The sequence below is a fragment of the Aquarana catesbeiana genome, linkage group LG05 (assembly GCF_042186555.1).
Source record: "Aquarana catesbeiana isolate 2022-GZ linkage group LG05, ASM4218655v1, whole genome shotgun sequence".
In the NCBI taxonomy this organism is placed as follows: domain Eukaryota; kingdom Metazoa; phylum Chordata; class Amphibia; order Anura; family Ranidae; genus Aquarana; species Aquarana catesbeiana.
In genome coordinates, this window is record NC_133328.1 from 571,995,997 (window position 1) to 572,015,163 (window position 19,167).

The window sequence follows — 19,167 nt, forward strand, 5'->3', positions numbered from 1 at the left end:
TTCTAGTTACGCCCCTGTTGGCTGGGATCTGCTGATGGTCTCCTGCTGTGTCAAAACACACGTGAGTAGGTGGGTGGGACAGTGGGAGCATGAGCCCGAAACACTGAAACAGGCAGCGTTATACGGCTGTAGCATACCTCCCAACTTTTGAACTTTGGAATGAGGGACACTTGAGGGATGAAGTAGTTTGCAAAATATGGGTGAGGCCAAACTCTTAACAGTGAGAGGGGCTTAGGGAGTGTGGTGGATGGGAATGGCAGAGGGAAAGGGTCTGCAGGGCAGAGAAGAGGCATCACAAGGGCAGAGGATAGGGGGTCGGTCGAGCAGTCGAGTCAGCAGGATAGAAGACAGGAGGTCAGTAGGACAGGGGTCAGGACAAAGGACAGGGAGTCAGTAGGGTGGGGTAGAGGGGTCAGCAGGACAGAAGACAGGGGTCAGCAGGACAGAAGACAGAAGGTTAGTAGGGCAGGGTACAGGGGTCAGGACGGAGGACCAGGGGTCAGTAGGGCAGGGTACAGGGGTCAGCAGGATAGAGGACCAGGGGTCAGTAGGGCAGGGTACAGGGGTCAGGACAGAGGACCAGGGGTCAGTAGGGCAGGGTACAGGGGTCAGCAGGATAGAGGACCAGGGGTCAGAAGGGCAGGGTACAGGGGTCAGGATGGAGTACTAGGGGTCAGCAGGACGGAGGACCAGGGGTCAGTAGGACAGGCTACAGGGGTCAGGACGGAGGACTAGGGGTCAGTAGGACAGGATACAGGGATCAGGACGGAGGACCTGGGGTAAGTAGGGCAGGGTACAAAACCAAAACCTCTCCCCCCTCCAGCCTATACCCCTTTACTCTCCCTAATAGCTGCCCCCCCCACATCACATGGGACCCCCATAAGGTACCTTCAGGCTGGCAGGCTGATTATCCTCCTGAGTCCACCGATCAGTGGGCAGAGCTTTGCGTCTTGGACAAGCAGCCCCTCCTCTGCAAACGTCACTTGCACAGTAACAGATTGCCGTTCTTCCAGAGAGGAGTGCATGCTCCCCGCTTCCTCCTCTGTATGGGAAAACAAAACATCACAGCAGGAGGAGGGGGCAGGTTCAGTGCGCTCCACTCTACAAAGTGCATGCGTGCAGGGTCGTACCTGGAGCATTTGGCACCCGGGGCAAATCCTATATCTGGCACCCCCCAACTTTCATCCCATCAGTGCAGGCTCACCAGTGCCAGCTCACCAGTGCTAATCAGTGCCCATCAGTGCAGGCTCACCGCTGCCAGCTCACTAGTGCCAATCAGTGCCCATCAGTGCAGGCTCACCAGCGCTCATCAGTGCAGGCTCAGCAGTGCCAATCAGTGCAGGCTCACCAGTGTCAATCAGTGCCCATTAGTGCAGGCTCACCAGTGCAGACCAGTGCAGGCTCCCCAGTGCCCATCAGTGCAGGCTCAGCAGTGCCCATCAGTGCAGGCTCAGCAGTGCCAATCAGCGCAGGTTCACCAGTGTCAATCAATGCCCATTAGTGCAGGCTAACCAGTGCAAGCTCACCAGTGCCAATCAGTGCAGGCTCACCAGTGTCAATCAGTGCAGGCTCACCTGTGCCAATCAGTGCAGGCTCACCAGTGCCAAGTCACCAGTGCCAATAAGTGCAGGCTCACCAGTGCAAATCAGTGCCCATCAGTGCAGGGTCACCAGTGCCAATCGGTGCCCATGAATGCAGCCTCAGCAGACCAGCTCAGGGTGGCAGACACAAACACCCCTCCATCTTCTCACACCAGCTCTGGGCGGCTAAAGTGACTGGGTGGCAGACACATTGCCAACCCACACCCCCCACCCGTCTAACACAAGCTCACCTCGGGCGGTGGAGGACACTGCCATCGCAATCCGCATCCCCTTCCCCCCAGGGCGGGCAGCTGGCTCAGCCTCAGGTACACACGGGCGGCAGCTAGGGAGGTCCGGACTCCGGAGGGCACAGCGGCAGCTGCGCCACCCAGGCGGAGAATAGTGACAGGCCTGACTCGGCAGCACAGAAGTGGTGGGAGGAGGAAAACACAGACCAGGCCAGGCTAGCACGATCGGGAGTGTTCTGGCCAAAAGAAAACTGCCAAAGGGAGCAGCCAGAGCTCTCGCCGCCCTCGAGATGGTGTCACCTCTCATGGGTGTCACCCGACCTGGGTGCGGAGCGCACCTCCATAGCGTCACCATGGACACCCCCACGTGTGGCACCCGGGGTGGACCGCCCCCCCCCCCATGCGTGTGTGACAGAGGCAGCTGGACCAGCGAGGAGAGATGGCAGGTGGCGGCTGCCATTCACAGTGTTGCCCGCAGTGTGCGGGAGCCTACACACCCCACCGGGACTCAACCCTGATTCGCCGGGACTCTAGGACAAGGGCCAAATTCCGCAACGGTCTCGGCGAATCAGGGACGGATTGGGTGGTATGCTGTACCTGCCACCCCGTAGCAGTATATGTACTGTGAAGTGGTTAAATACCAATGGTATTTGTAATATGCAGCATCGGGGGGGGGGGGGTTAATGTACTGCCACTGGTCACTGATGCATTAGTGGCTAATCAGTGGCAGTTAATTAAGTCCTTTGTGCTGCATTAGTGGCACCAGTGTCAGTGTTAATTAACTGCCACTGGTCAGCCACTAATGCACCAGTGACAAGTGGCAGTACATTAACCCCCCCATGCTGCATATTACAGGAATTAAAAATAAGTAGTATTGGTAATTAACCCTTTCATGACTAAGCCTATTTTTGAAATTTGGTGTTTACAAGTTAAAATCCGTATTTTTTGCTAGAAAATTACTTAGAGTTCCCAAACATTATATATATTTTTTTTGTAGCAGAGAATCTAGAGAATAAAATGGCGATTTTTGCAATATTTTTTTATCACACGGTATTTGTGCAGCGGTGTTTTAAACGCAAATTTTTGGAAAAGGGACACTTTCATGAATTTTAAAAAATCCAAACAGTAAAGTTACCCCAATTTTTTTGTATAATGTGAAAGATGATGTTACGCCGAATAAATAGATACCAAACATGTCACCCTTTATAATTGCACGCACTCGTGGAATGGCGACAAACTACGGTACCTATGAATTTCCATAGGCGACGCTTTAAAAAATTTTTACGGTTACCAGGTTTGAGTTACAGAGGAGGTCCAGGGCTAGAATTATTGCTCTCGCTCTGACGATCGTGGCGATACCTCACATGTGTGGTTTGAACACCATTTACATATGCGGGCGCGACTTCCGTATGCATTTTCTTCGCTGCGCGAGCTCGCGGGGACAGGGGCACTTTTTTTTTTTTTTATTTATTTTATTACTTTATAAATTGTGTTTAAAAAAATTTTTTTTTTTTTTTTACTTTTATTGCTGTCACAAGGAATGTAAACATCCCTTGTGACAGTAATAGGTGGTGACAGGTACTCTTTATGGAGGGATCCATAAACCCCCCATCCCTCCTTTACACTTCAAAGTATTCAGATCGCCGAAAACGGCGATTCTGAATACTGTGTACTTTTTTAAATTCGGCGCCATTGGCAGCCGAGTAAACGGGAAGTGACGTCATGACGTCGCTTCCGCGTTTACAACAAGAAGGGTGGAACGAAGCCGCTCACAGCTTCGTTCCAGCCCGCCCACAGCCGCCGAAGGTACCCGATTGGACACCGGGCCTCCCGATCGCACGGGAGGCCCGGCAACAGCGGCGGGAGGCGGCGGGTGATGTCCCCTCCCGCTCCTCCGGTATAACAACCGAGCGGCTTTTAGCCGCATCGGTTGTTATACACGGGTAGCCGATCGCCCGCTGTAAACAACGGTACCAGGATGATGCCTGCAGCTGCGGGCATCATCTCGGTATAACCCCGGAAAGCCGAGTACGCATATCTGCGTACGGTCGGCGGTGTCCCCTCAGCCCCCCCCCCCCCCCTCATCGGATCCAGACAGTTAATGTATTATTCTGCAGATGGCATTTGGCAATTATTATCTGTTTAGTGCGACATAAACACTTTGTTGGTTCCTCCTCGGCGGCTCCTCTAGGTCGCAGCTTCAGAAGCAGCTCTCTACGCTCCTCCCATCCCCCCTCCAGCCGCGAGTGACATCACACCGCCAGGACGGTGTCTTGTCGAATACTGTCCCCCATCCAAAAGTGTCCACCCTGTACTGCGCAGGCGCAGTACAGAGGACAAACGAGAGCCGAAAGTCTCCGAAGTTAAAGGTCCAGGTTCATTCCCTACTATCCAAGTGGACATAGAGAAAGAATAGATGCCGAGCGCAGCGAGGCCGTGCCCGAAGCGCGGCGAGCGAAGCGAGCCCGCTAGGGGCCCTCTTGCAAAGCCATCACTAAGAAGTGCCCAAGCGCCGTGTACAGCTGATGGTCAGCTGATCAACTTCGGACACTTTCGGCATCTCCTTCTCCTCCGTACTGCGCAGGCGCTGCGCCTGCGAAGTACGGGGCGAACACTATCTGATAGGAGGACACTTCTCCTCAGAACAACGGGACTACGAAGCGCCTTCATAGGGGGAGTGAATCACTGACAGGGAAGGGCGGTGCAGCCTGTCAGACAGGGTAGTTGCAGTTTTTAGTATCCTGGTAGGACAGGGTTAGTTTCTGGTAGGAATGGGGTGGTTTCTGGTAGGACAGGGGAAAAATGTGGTGTGTTGTATACTGTCAGACAGGAGTAGTTGCAGTTTGTAGTATCCGGGTAGGAATGGGGTGGTTTCTGGTAGGACAGGGATAGTTGTGGTGCTTTGTATCCTGTCAGACAGGGGTAGTTGTAGTTTGTAGTATTCTGGTAAGACAGGGGTAGGTGTGTTGTATCCTAGTTGGACAGGAGTAGTTTGTGGTATCTGGTAGAAGGGTAGTTGTGGTAGGACAGGGGTAGTTGTGGGATCCTGGAAGCAGAAGGGTAGTTGTGGTAGGAGAAAGGCAGTTGTGGTAGAAAAGCTGTTGTGGTAGGAAAAGGGCAGTTGTGGTAGGAGAGGGGTAGCTGTGGTAGGAGAGGGGTAGCTGTGGTAGGAGAGGGGTAGCTGTGGTAGGAGAGGGGTAGCTGTGGTAGTAGAGGGGTAGCTGTGGTAGGGGAGGGGTAGCTGTGCTAGAGGAGGGGTAGTTGTAGTAGGATGGGGGTAGTTGTAGTAGGATGGAAGTAGTTGTGGTAGGATGGGGGTAGTTGTGGTAGGAGAGGGGGTGGTTGTGGTAGGAGAGGGGGTAGTTGCGGTAAGATGGGTGTAGTTGTAGGATGGGGGTAGTTGTGGTAGGAGAGGGGTAGTTGTGGTAAGATGGGTGTAGTTTTGGTAGGAGGGGGTAGATGTGGTAGGATGGGGATAGTTTTGGTAGGAGAGGGGGTAGTTGTGGTAAGATGGGTGTAGTTTTGGTAGGAGAGGGGTAGTTGTAGGATGGGGGTAGTTGTGGTAAGATGGGTGTAGTTTTGGTAGGAGGGGGTAGATGTGGTAGGATGGGGATAGTTTTGGTAGGAGAGGGGTAGTTGTCGTGGGGGGGTAGTTGTCGTAGGAGAGGGGTAGTTGTGGTAGGAGAGGGGTAGTTGTGGTAGGATGGGGGTAGTTTTTGTAGGAGAGGGGTAGTTGTCGTGGGGGGGTAGTTGTCGTAGGAGAGGGGTAGTTGTGGTAGGAGAGGGGTAGTTGTGGTAGGATTGGGGTAGTTGTGGTAGGATTGGGGTAGTTGTGGTAGGAGAGGGGTAGTTGTAGCAGGATGGGGGTAGTTGTGGTAGGAGGGGGTAGTTGTGGTAGGAGGGGGGTAGTTGTTGTAGGAGGGGGGTAGTTGTGGTAGGAGGGGGGTAGTTGTGGTAGGAGGGGGGTAGTTGTGGTAGGATGGGGGTTGTTGTGGTAGGAGAGGGGTCGTTGTGGTAGGAGAGGGGTAGTTGCGGTAAAATGGGGGTAGTTGTGGTAGGAGAGGGGTAGTTGTAGTAGGAGAGGGGGCAGTTGTGGTAAGATGGGGGTAGTTGTGGGATCCTGGAAGCAGAAGGGTAGTTGTGGTAGGAGAAAGGCAGTTGTGGTAGAAAGGCGGTTGTGGTAGGAAAAGGGTAGTTGTGGTAGGAGAAGAGCAGTTGTGGTAGGAGAGGGGTAGTTGTGGTAGGAGAGGGGTAGCTGTGGTAGGAGAGGGGTAGCTGTGGTAGGAGAGGGGTAGCTGTGGTAGGGGAGGGGTAGCTGTGGTAGGGGAGGGGTAGTTGTAGTAGGATGGGGGTAGTTGTAGTAGGATGGGGGTAGTTGTGCTACGATGGAAGTAGTTGTGGTAGGATGGGGGTAGTTGTGGTAGGAGAGGGGGTAGTTGTGGTAAGATGGGTGTAGTTGTAGGATGGGGGTAGTTGTGGTAGGAGAGGGGTAGTTGTGGTAAGATGGGTGTAGTTTTGGTAGGAGGGGGTAGATGTGGTAGGATGGGGATAGTTTTGGTAGGAAAGGGGTAGTTGTCGTGGGGGGGGTAGTTGTCGTAGGAGAGGGGTAGTTGTGGTAGGAGAGGGTAGTTGTGGTAGGATGGGGGTAGTTTTTGTAGGAGAGGGGTAGTTGTCGTGGGGGGGGTAGTTGTCGTAGGAGAGGGGTAGTTGTGGTAGGAGAGGGGTAGTTGTGGTAGGATTGGGGTAGTTGTGGTAGGATTGGGGTAGTTGTGGTAGGAGAGGGGTAGTTGTGGTAGGATGGGGGTAGTTGTAGTAGGATGGGGGTAGTTGTGGTAGGATGGGGGTAGTTGTGGTAGGAGGGGGGTAGTTGTGGTAGGAGGGGGGTAGTTGTGGTAGGATGGAGGTTGTTGTGGTAGGAGAGGGGTCGTTGTGGTAGGAGAGGGGTAGTTGCGGTAAGATGGGGGTAGTTGTGGTAGGAGAGGGGTAGTTGTAGTAGGAGAGGGGGCAATTGTGGTCAGATGGGGGTAGTTGTGGTAGGAGAGGGGCAGTTGTAGTAGAATGGGGGTAGTTGTGGTAGGAGAGGGGCAGTTGTGGTAGGAGAGGGGGTAGTTGTGGTAGGAGAGTGGGTAGTTGTGGTAGGAGAGTGGGTAGTTGTGGTAGGAGAGGGGGTAGTTGTAGTAGGAGAGGGGATAGTTGTGGTATGATGGGGGTTGTTTTAGTAGGAGAGGAGGTAGTTGTGGTAGGAGAGGGGGTAGTTGTGGTAGGAGAGGGGGTAGTTGTGGTAGGAGAGGGGGTAGTTGTGGTAGGAGAGGGGGTAGTTGTGGTAGGAGAGGGGTAGTTGTAGTAGGAGAGGGGTAGTTGTAGTAGGAGAGGGGTAGTTGTAGTAGGAGAGGGGTAGTTGTGGTAGGAGAGGGGGTAGTTGTGGTAGGAGTTGTGGTAGGAGAGGGAGTAGTTGTGGTAGGAGAGGGGGTAGTTGTGGTAGGAGAGGGGGTAGTTGTGGTAGGAGAGGGGTAGTTGTGGTAGGAGAGGGGGTAGTTGTGGTAGGAGAGGGGTAGTTGTGGTAGGAGAGGGGGTAGTTGTGGTAGGAGAGGGGTAGTTGTGGTAGGAGAGGGGGTAGTTGTGGTGGGAGAGGGGTAGTTGTGGTGGGAGAGGGGTAGTTGTGGTAGGAGGGGTAGTTGTGGTAGGAGAGGGGTAGTTGTGGTAGGAGAGGGGGTAGTTGTAGTAGGAGAGGGGGTAGTTGTAGTAGGAGAGGGGGTAGTTGTAGTAGGAGAGGGGTAGTTGTGGTAGGATGGGGGTAGTTTTTGTAGGAGAGGGGTAGTTGTGGTAGGATGGGGGTAGTTTTTGTAGGAGAGGGGTAGTTGTGGTAGGATGGGGGTAGTTGTGGTAGGATTGGGGTAGTTGTGGTAGGAGGGGGGTAGTAGTGGTAGGAGGGGGGTAGTAGTGGTAGGAGGGGGATAGTTGTGGTAGGAGAGGGGTAGTTGTGGTAGGATGGGGGTAGTTGTGGTAGGATGGGGGTAGTTGTGGTAGGATGGGGGTTGTTGTGGTAGGATGGGGGTTGTTGTGGTAGGAGAGGGGTCGTTGTGGTAGGAGAGGGGTCGTTGTGGTAGGAGGGGTAGTTGTGGTAGGAGAGGGGTAGTTGTGGTAGGAGAGGGGTAGCTGTGGTAGGAGAGGGGTAGCTGTGGTAGGAGAGGGGTAGTTGTGGTAGGAGAGGGGGTAGTTGTAGTAGGAGAGGGGGTAGTTGTAGTAGGAGAGGGGGTAGTTGTAGTAGGAGAGGGGGTAGTTGTAGTAGGAGAGGGGGTAGTTGTAGTAGGAGAGGGGGTAGTTGTGGTAGGAGAGGGGGTAGTTATAGTAGGAGAGGGGTAGTTTTTGTAGGAGAGGGGTAGTTGTGGTAGGATGGGGGTAGTTGTGGTAGGATTGGGGTAGTTGTGGTAGGAGGGGGGTAGTAGTGGTAGGAGGGGGGTAGTAGTGGTAGGAGGGGGATAGTTGTGGTAGGAGAGGGGTAGTTGTGGTAGGATGGGGGTAGTTGTGGTAGGATGGGGGTCGTTGTGGTAGGAGAGGGGTCGTTGTGGTAGGAGAGGGGTCGTTGTGGTAGGAGAGGGGTCGTTGCGGTAAGATGGGGGTAGTTGTGGTAGGAGAGGGGTAGTTGTAGTAGGAGAGGGGGCAGTTGTGGTAAGATGGGGGTAGTTGTGGTAGGAGAGGGGCAGTTGTAGTAGAATGGGGGTAGTTGTGGTAGGAGAGGGGTAGTTGTGGTAGGAGAGGGGCAGTTGTGGTAGGAGAGGGGGTAGTTGTGGTAGGAGAGGGGGTAGTTGTGGTAGGAGAGGGGAGGGGGTAGTTGTGGTAGGAGAGGGGGTAGTTGTGGTAGGAGAGGGGGTAGTTGTGGTAGGAGAGGGGGTAGTTGTAGTAGGATGGGGGTAGTTGTAGTAGGATGGGGGTAGTTGTGGTAGGATGGGGTAGTTGTGCTAGGATGGGGGTAGTTGTGCTAGGATGGGGGTAGTTGTAGTAGGATGGGGGTAGTTGTAGTAGGATGGGGGTAGTTGTAGTAGGATGGGGGTAGTTGTGGTAGGATGGGGGTAGTTGTGGTAGGATGGGGTAGTTGTGGTAGGAGAGGGGTAGTTGTGGTAGGAGAGGGGTAGTTGTGGTAGGATGGGGGTAGTTGTAGTAGGATGGGGGTAGTTGTAGTAGGAGAGGGGGTATTTGTGGTAGGAGAGGGGTAGTTGTAGTAGGATGGGGGTAGTTATAGTAGGAGAGGGGTAGTTGTAGTAGGATGGGGGTAGTTGTATTAGGAGAGGGGTAGTTGTGGTAGGAGAGGGGTAGTTGTGGTAGGATGGGGGTAGTTGTGGTAGGATGGGGGTAGTTGTAGTAGGAGAGGGGGTATTTGTGGTAGGAGAGGGGGTATTTGTGGTAGGAGAGGGGTAGTTGTAGTAGGATGGGGGTAGTTATAGTAGGAGAGGGGTAGTTGTAGTAGGATGGGAGTAGTTGTAGTAGGATGGGGGTAGTTGTGGTAGGATGGGGGTAGTTGTGGTAGGATGGGGGTAGTTGTGGTAGGATGGGGGTAGTTGTAGTAGGAGAGGGGTAGTTGTGGTAGGATGGGGGTAGTTGTAGTAGGATGGGGGTAGTTGTAGTAGGATGGGGGTAGTTGTAGTAGGATGGGGGTAGTTGTAGTAGGATGGGGGTAATAACGAGTAGTAAATACAAGAAGAGTAGGAGGGACGGAGTAGAGTGCTCGGACACTTCCTGCCCCCCCCTCCCCGGTCTCTCTCTCTCCCGGGTGTAGTACGGTAGGAGTCGCACTAGTCCACACAGCGGAGTGAAGTGAGGCGGAGGGAGGACGGTCTCTCTCTCTCTCTCTCTCACACACACACACGGTGAAGCGGAGGATTGATCAGAGTGGTGCAGACCGTCTACTAGTAGTCAGCAGTCAGTGAGCGGCGATCACATTATACGGGACTGATCGGCCGACCTTCGCCGCTTCCTCCGGGGATCACGTGAGACCGGCAGCCCAGACCCGGTACGGGATCGGAGCGGAGTGGCCCGGGGAGCCCGCAGTGTTCGGGGATCGGCTCTGTGTTGGGGAATTCTATAGCAACAAGTGATCTGGGATCCGGCTGAAGTTTGCGGTGTGACAATGAGGAATATTTGGATCGTGTTGGGCTTCGGCTGGCTGGCCCTTGTGTCCGGGGAGACGGTGAGTGTACGGAGACCCCACACTCTACACACACCGGGGGGAAGTGTTGTCCATAGCAACCATCCTGGCTGCGTCTGATGCCCCCTCCTGGATTGTTCTGGTACTGAGAGGGGGCAGTGCAGCTGTTGCCCATAACAACCAGTCTGGTGTTCTCTGATACAGACCTCTGCATGCTACCCAAGCTGATAACGAGGAGGGGCGTCTGTTGCCCATAACAACCAGCCCGGTTCTCACACACCCCACTGCATTGTATCGTTGTATTGGTGCTGATTAGGGGGGGGGGGGGGGTGCAGCTGTTGCCCATAGCAACCAGTCTGGTGTCATCTGATACCCCCCTTCTGCATTTTATTAGAGCTGATAGAGGGAGTGGAATTGCAGTTTCTGCCCCTAGCAACCACCCTGGTTTCACCTCTTCCTCCCCCACCTTTGGTATCTGCTACCCCCTTCTGCATTGTTCTGGTACTGATGGGGAAAGTACAGCTGTTGCCCATAGCAACCAACCTGACTTTATCTGATGCAGCCTTCTGCATGGTAAACAAGCCAAAGCTACTGGGGAAGGGGGGAAAGGACATCTGTTGCCCTTAGCAACCAGCATTACTTGATCAGATAACCTCTTCTGCATGGTACTAGAGCTGATTGGGGGGGACAGTGCAGCTGTTGCCCATAGTAACCAGCATGACTTCATTCCTATATTGACATCTGATCTTCTTTGTACATTGTACTGGTGCTAATAGGGAAAGTGAAGTAGTTGCACTGACTTTATCTGATACAGCCATCTGCATAGCACAGAAGCTGATGCTAATAGGCCGTGGGGTGTTGTGTAGCTGTTGCCCATAGCAACGATCCTGGCAGTACCCCTCCCAGTAACTTATGATGAAGCCTGTTTACAGGAATCAACTTCTTTCAAGTGTCCCTCCCTGCAAAGTATAGATGTGACAGCAAACTTCCACCATAGAAGGTGTGATGAGAATGGCGGATTTTGTGTAAATGTCATGTGCAGATCAGATGTGGGCTCCTGGGAGGTCACTCCACCATGGGAGACCTCTCCGCTCCCCGCCATGGGAGACCTCTCCGCTCCCCGCCATGGGAGACCTCTCCGCTCCCCGCCATGGGAGACCTCTCCGCCATGGGAGACCTCTCCGCCATGGGAGACCTCTCCGCCATGGGAGACCTCTCCGCCATGGGAGACCTCCCCGCCATGGGAGACCTCTCCACACCCCGCCATGGGAGACCTCTCCACTCCCCGCCATGGGAGACCTCTCCACTCCCCGCCATGGGAGACCTCTCCACTCCCCGCCATGGGAGACCTCTCCACTCCCCGCCATGGGAGACCTCTCCACACCCCGCCATGGGAGACCTCTCCACACCCCGCCATGGGAGACCTCTCCACACCCCGCCATGGGAGACCTCTCCACACCCCGCCATGGGAGACCTCTCCACACCCGCCATGGGAGACCTCTCCACACCCCGCCATGGGAGACCTCTCCACACCCCGCCATGGGAGACCTCTCCACACCCCGCCATGGGAGACCTCTCCACACCCCGCCATGGGAGACCTCTCCACACCCCGCCATGGGAGACCTCTCCGCCATGGGAGACCTCTCCACTCCTCCATGGGAGACCTCTCCGCCATGGGAGACCACTCCACTCCCCGCCATGGGAGACCTCTCTGCCATGGGAGACCTCTCTGCCATGGGAGACCGCTCCACTCCCCGCCATGGGAGACCGCTCCACTCCCCGCCATGGGAGACCGCTCCACTCCCCGCCATGGGAGACCGCTCCACTCCCCGCCATGGGAGACCGCTCCACTCCCCGCCATGGGAGACCTCTCCACTCCCCGCCATGGGAGACCTCTCCACTCCCCGCCATGGGAGACCTCTCCACTCCCCGCCATGGGAGACCTCTCCACTCCCCTCCATGGGAGACCTCTCCACTCCCCTCCATGGGAGACCTCTCCACACCCCGCCATGGGAGACCTCTCCACACCCCGCCATGGGAGACCTCTCCACACCCCGCCATGGGAGACCTCTCCACACCCCGCCATGGGAGACCTCTCCACTCCCCGCCATGGGAGACCTCTCCACTCCCCGCCATGGGAGACCTCTCCACTCCCCGCCATGGGAGACCTCTCCACTCCCCGCCATGGGAGACCTCTCCACTCCCCGCCATGGGAGACCTCTCCACTCCCCGCCATGGGAGACCTCTCCACTCCCCGCCATGGGAGACCTCTCCACTCCCCGCCATGGGAGACCTCTCCACTCCCCGCCATGGGAGACCTCTCCACTCCCCGCCATGGGAGACCTCTCCACTCCCCGCCATGGGAGACCTCTCCACTCCCCGCCATGGGAGACCTCTCCACTCCCCGCCATGGGAGACCTCAATACCCAACACACACCAATGGGGAATATTTAATGGCTAATTAGCTCTAATCTTATCTACTTAGCCCCAGACCTGGCTTTACATCACATCAACTACTCATCCATTCAAAGTCATTTTTGGGTTTATGTCAGTTGAGAGCCCCGGGGGCCCTATGGGACACCCCCCCCCCCGATGTCAGGGAATGCAGGGGTCACATGAGTTTAGTACAGGGGATGGAGATGGTTAGCCTTGGTTAGTGGATTTGTTTGATAGTCTCGATGATGGAAATTGTAAACACGCTTTTTAAGTGGCGTGTGGAAAGAACTATTTTTTCAGTGCTGTTAGAAATTCACTCAACTTATTGATGGCTTTAACAAAAAAATGAGACCCCCAGAGCCTCAGCTGTGTTTATGATATTCTGTTCCCCTCCCCCACTTCCTGCTGAGCCCCATCCCTGCTACAAATTCCCCCTTTTTGTTGACAGAGCCACCAGCCCTGGGCAGGCTGGAAACTTGTTTTCAGACATTCAACTTTTTTTTGTGTGTAGGTATTTCTGGTCTGGCTTTTTAATGCCAGTATTTTTTTTCTTTTGCTGTTATTTTTTTTACTATATATATATATATATATATATATATATATATATATATATATATATATATATATATATATATATATATATATATAATCTCATATATTTTCCACTGCTCTTCTTTTTAAAATGTTCTTTATTTCTTGTATTTTTATTTACTTTTCATTTTTTTTTTTGGGGGGGGGGGCTAAGTGATTAGTGCTTCTGCCTTGCTGCTAGCACTAGGGTCCTTACTTCTAATCCCATCCATAATACTACCTGCCTGGGGTTTGCATGTTCTCCCTGTGCGGGTTTCCTCCCACACTCCACTGACATGTTGGTGGGTTACTCGACTCCTGTCAAAATTGGCCCTAGTATTTGTATGTATGAATGTGAGTTAGGGTAGGGATCTTAAATTTTAAACTCCTTGAGGACCGGGACCGATGTGGATGTACAATATATATGTGTAAAGTGCTGCATAAATTGACAGCTATATACATAAATGTAATAAATACAATTTTTTTTAATTTTTTGCTCCCTTTTTTAGTTTTTCACATTTTTCATTTTTATGTACTTTTTTTTTTTTTTTTAATTAATTAATTTGTTTATTTTTGGCTCTTCTTCCCCCTCCTTGTTTTGATTTACTTTTTCTTTGTTTCTGTTTTTCTAATCTATGACTTTGCTTTGTAATATGTGCCGATTCCCGTACCTCTTATTTTGCAGAGGACTCTGCTTGTTTTTGTAGCTTTCGGTTTTTAATAAACGTCACCCAGGACTGCAGGGCAGTTGTGGAATTTATTTCCTGGAGACTGACCACATAAATCTCAGTGGAATCTATTTAACCCGTCTGTTTTTTTTTCTTCTTTTTTTTTTTTTTATAGAAAACCTAAAGAATTCAGACACATGAATGGGTTGCAGGGTCCTGCCCTGGAGTGCTGACTGTCTAGACTCCTGGGAAGACTTGCTGAAATAAGCCAAACTTTTTGTGCAGATAAGCCCATCTCCTATAGACGCTGATTATTATTATAATTTTTTTTTTTACTGTTAACTCTTGCGGTCAGACCTGGGAGCAATGTATTGGTACTGTGTATGTTTTTATGCTGAAATGCTACATAGAGATCCTTATAACAGTGAACAGTCATATTAGACAACAATGTAATACAGAGGGGAATTTTGTTCAGTCGTCTACATGTGTCGCCGTGTACGATCGTCCTCCCTTTTTAGATCAAGGCTTCCACATAGCTTGGGGAAGATCTTCAGTCCGTTACCATCTGTATGTTATATTAGACACATCGGTAACTTTGTTGATCTTGTACACCGTTACACAGAAGTTTGTATTGTCATTTTCATACACCCTAAAGGCTGATTGGACAGTAATTATATGCACTTATGTTTTTATTATTCCTTATACCTGTCATCCCATGGGACTGTACAACATAGGCGAATGATGCAAACAAGGTTGAGTAATACGGATGGAGCATTTTCTGTACATACAGATGTATATAGAGAATCTCCCGAGCACTACTGACATATTCAGTGTTATAGCAAGCCTTGCAAATACATTTCTGGAGCACGTTGTCCAGTATTTACTATCCATTGACATAAACCCAGGAGCAATTTGATACTTGCTTCAATGTGTCCGCTATGAAGGGGGACATGATACAGCGGAGATCTGTAAGCCTAGTTAAAGCAATCTCGTAAAGCGTCATACCTGTATGAGAATTCTCAGAGGAAAGCTGCCCTGTTCTGACTCTTGGGATGCCAACGTGGTTCAGGACAATGGTGTCACTCATAGTGTAATTTAATAGGCTCAGCTTCACTGCCTGGGAATTTAGTACGTGGCTTAGGAGTCACAGGGTGGCGGCTTACAGCTGTGGCCAGGGCTGCTATTAGAAATCACGGGGCCCCATACAGCCTATATGACTCGCTCGCCATCCTGAAGTGATCCCCCATATCCTGCAGCAGCTGGTAGGAGGGAGAGGAGAAGCAGACGTCGGTGCTGCTGGAAGGGCACACAGATGGGCAGGAGGGGTGATCAGTGTGGTGGGGGGGCATTTACTAGAACTGATCCCCTGTAGTAGGAGATGACGTTGACTTTCAGCTGCTGCAGGGAGAGCCATACAGGGGATTGGTTCCAATAATGCAACCCCCCCGCCCCCCCGCCGCACCGGTCACCCCCTCCTGTCCATGATCCCATTCCTCCTGCTGCCTGGACCCTCCCCACTGAACTGATGAGGCCTGAGCACCGTACAGAAGTACTGTTGGAACCCCCTTATCAGCGGCCCTGACTGTGGCTTCTCACACAAGCATTTTCTTTAGAGGCAGCTGTAGGGGAACTTTATATAATGTGTACAGTCTGAGCAAATGTCCTTTTTTACTAATAACTAGAGGTGCACCGAATGGAAATTTTGCACCAAAACCAAAAAAATGCAGGGATGCACTTTGCCGGAAACCGAAAATGACAGTTGAGAGATATATATATATATATATATATATATATATATATATATATATATATATATATATATATATATATATATATATATATATATATATATATATATATATATATATATATATATATATAAATTTTTTTTTTATTGTATTATATTCGTCTTTTTACATAATAGCATGAATGTGAATTTATTGTCGAACGTTATCTGCACCTTTTTAGCTCAAGAAAAATGCAGCCTTTTAAATTCTATGTATATCTTCACACTGGTCTGTTGCACTTTCTTGTGGTGTTAAAATTCCTGCTTGCTGCATTTTTGGTCAGTTAAAAAAAAAAAAAAATGCACCTCCTCGTTGAATTGCATTGAAATTGCAGCAAGAGCGCATCAATAACACATCTGTGTTACTTTTTTGATGTGGTTTTTGAGTCACATGACCTATGAAAAACACACACTGATATGTTTTAGTGCATCTCTACTAATAATCTACCCCCCCATAACATGAAGGGCCCATTTGCATTTGTGCGGTATGTTAATGCATGCTTGCTAATGCACATTCTGTCACTTGTTAACATGCGTTGCATTTGTTGAAATGAATGGGTTTCTGAGGCACAAAAACATCCCAATTATCAGACATGTGTCAATGTTTGCGGCAACACCCCGCAAATGACTATGGCGCATTGCTATGCGTTCCAATGCATATGTGTTGTATTGGTGCATTGGGATGCTTTTCAGAATGAATGGCACCACAAGGTATCAGTGCTTTGTACCATGTGCATTGCTGCAACTTGTAGATGTAAACCAGCCCCTAGAATGTTTCAGTTCTGTATCATAACTACAGTGCAGTTTATTATCATTTTTAGGTTTTGTGTCGGGTGGTATGTGCAAATTACCACTTGTTGGTATTTGAGAACATGGCATGGTGTACTAAGGATGTGACACATGATTGTCCCTAAAAACGATGGTGCCTAAGGTAAAAAATAAAGTAGTCCATGCAGTATTTTTAAAGCCCAGCTTCAGGAATGATACAAAAATGACCCTTACTGTTGGCTCATTCGCTACAAGCGTTAAATGCTTGTTAGGTCTCCAAACTTTTTATAAACAAAGGGGCAATTTTTTTGTCCTTTAGACTTTAGGGGGGCCAGACTGTGGCCAGCAGGCCAATGTCACATTTGGTATTGGGGAGAGGAAGTGTCCCATTATTGGGAGAAATGGTTCCCCATCGTTGGTGTCAACTGGCAGAATAGTGTCTCATACCAGTGGGAGGTATAGTGCTCAAAGGGCTGGATAGAGGCAAGCAAGGGGCCGCAGTTTGGAGACCACTGGTCTAGGGGTTGAGGAATAAGGTGTAATAGCCATCTTATTCCTTGCTTTAGCACTCTCCTCTACATCCTGGGCTCTAGACAGTCCCTTGCCAATCTTCCATACAATGCGAGGCTGTTGGTCTGGCGTTGTATTTGATTACCTTAGCATCTAAGTGGGGCGTCTTGGTGAAAAGGTTTCAGGATATCGGTCACACAGATGGAGGAAGCCTATGAGAGCGAGGAATAAGGGAAGTATTGCACCTTATTCGTCTACCCTTAACAAGCATTTAACACTTGTAGTGTGGGGGGTGCCACTAAGAGGGTCATTTTTGTGTAATTCCCAGTTAGGCTTTAAGTGGACTTTTTATGTGCTAGGGATACCTATCGGTGCACTGGAAGTGTAAAGGATACTGCCCGTCAACATTACTGCACAGTATCTGTTCCTTCATTGCTGTAACATTGTTGGTTGTATTGTCCTGTTTCACAAACCCCATTCCATAGAAGTATTGGGCTCCATATGTAGCTGAGATGAGGGATGAGAGGCCTGAAACTGCTGAATGGTTTTTGGTTTTTGATAAATAGTGCGGTAGCTCCCGTTTTGCTTAGAAGGATGGTAGTCAGAGCTTCCAACTTCATACACAGAGGATCAGATGTAGATGATGAGGGTGATATTTCGGTTTGAAGTTGCTGTCCTAGGATGGGTGTCTGAGTTAGTGAGCTGAAGCTTGCATTGGAGCCTTCCACACTGGTGTTTTTGTTTCCTCATTGAAGCTTTGAAAGGTTATCCACTTTGAGTTAGTGGACCAACCTTGCTGGCACCCCCCATGCTGAATCTTGCTGATCATTTGTTTGAGCAAAGTTGTTTTGGTACTGTTGGTAAAGGGCCCCCAAAATTTGAAAGCTGCTTATTCCTGCTTTGATGTTCCAAGGCTAGGCTGCTTTGCTGCAAGTAGGATCAAAACAGCTCTGAGTGTGATAATATCTCCAGTACTCCCCCTCCCGGGGATGTATGTCACATAGACCACACGTGTCAATCACGGGGGGGGGGTGTTATGCTGGATCTTATTTATTTTAGGTATTTATAGAGCACCGAACATATTTATGCAGCATTTTACATATTGTACATTCATATCAGGCCCCCCCCCCCCCGCCCTCAAGGAGCTTACAATCGAAGGTCCCTACTTCCCATTCATATATTCACATACTAGGGACAATTTAGACAGGAGCCAGTTAATCCACTAGCATGTCTTTGGAGTGTGGGAGGAAATCGGACTACCAGGCATAGGGAGAATAATACAAACTCTGTTCAGCTATTATCCTGGAATTTGAACTGAGGGCCTCAGTGCTGCAAGGCAGAAGTGCTAACCACCGAACCACCGTGCCTGCCTATACAGTATTTTTCAAGAATCAAAGATTTTTCTTTAATGTGCTTTTAATATTCATCTATTTTCAACTCCCACTACTTCCTCTGTAATGGAAGCTGCCTGTAACGCCGTTATATTTACCTGTCAGCAGCTCTGAGTTTCCTTTGTCTCCGCTCCAACTTACACATCTGGTGCTAAGCTGTGGGGCGGGATGTGTGCAGGCAGTGGTACTGATTGGTTGCATCTGTTTTAGCATCCAGTTTGTAGCATTGCTTGCATTTTGATCCTGCTCTGTTTAATGGTGGCCGGTAGTTTAGCTTACAGAGGGGAGAGGGTCAAAGTGTCATTAAAAACCCAAACTGGAAAAAAATGTTATCCAATGCCAGCTTCTGATGTCTTCTGTTTTACCTTGTAATAGTCAATCTAGAAATATACATTTTATAAATTCATCTGATCCAACTTCCATCAAAAAGGTGACTGTTTTGGTCTACATGATCCAAATTCTACTACAAGGGTGGCTGTGTTCGGTCTCCATGGTCCCACTGCATGTGGGAGTATAACCACCACCTTCTAATCCAACTTCCATTATGAAGGTGGCAACGTTTTGGTCTTCATGTTCCCATTGTATGAAGGAGTGTAGCCACCTTCTGATCCAACTCCTACTATGAGGGTGGCTTTGCTTGGTCTCCATGTTCTTACTGTATGTGGAAAGGTAGCCAGCCTCTGATCCAACTGAGGGTGGCTACGTTTGGTCTCCAGCGTCCCAGTGTAAATGGGAGTGTAGCCACCCTTTGATCTAATATGTGTTATCAGGGAGGCTATGTTCAGTCTCCATGTTTAGTATCCACCCTCCTCGATCTGCTCCTGAGATGGATGATGTTAGTACATGCCATCCAGCACTGACGCACAAAAGCTGCAAAAACCTCCCATTCACAAAATTTCCACCTATGGGCTTCTGGACTGACAGCGGGACCAAGAAAAGCAAACGTTTTGACTTACGTTTTGTGATGGTACTTGGTGGCAGATGCTTGTGGGAGGTACCGGCATCAACTGAGACGTAAATAAATTAGAGTTGGCAGATGCCATGATTTCTGCGATTTGTGGTGTGAG

At 50.4% G+C, this 19,167-nt stretch overlaps 1 protein-coding gene and 1 long non-coding RNA gene across 3 annotated transcripts in view; one reads left to right on the forward strand and one right to left on the reverse strand.

The window, feature by feature from the left end:
- LOC141145385 (uncharacterized) overlaps nt 1–19,167 on the reverse strand; it is a 132,494-nt gene that overhangs the window by 111,499 nt on the left and 1,828 nt on the right. Inside the window, exon 1 of one of the 2 annotated variants that reach the window (XR_012244550.1) lies at nt 14,651–15,046. The exons of the other annotated variant lie outside the window; for it this stretch is intronic. This is a non-coding gene — a long non-coding RNA (uncharacterized lncRNA). Of the gene's footprint in view, nt 1–14,650; nt 15,047–19,167 lie in introns of those variants that run through there. 2 annotated transcript variants of the gene reach the window in all.
- Nucleotides 9,610–19,167, forward strand: part of SDC2 (syndecan 2) — a 187,103-nt gene continuing 177,545 nt past the window's right edge. The window contains exon 1 of the mRNA XM_073632009.1: nt 9,610–10,013. Coding sequence (XP_073488110.1) covers nt 9,954–10,013 — 60 coding nt within the window. The 5' untranslated portion in view covers nt 9,610–9,953. The remainder of the gene's footprint in view (nt 10,014–19,167) is intronic.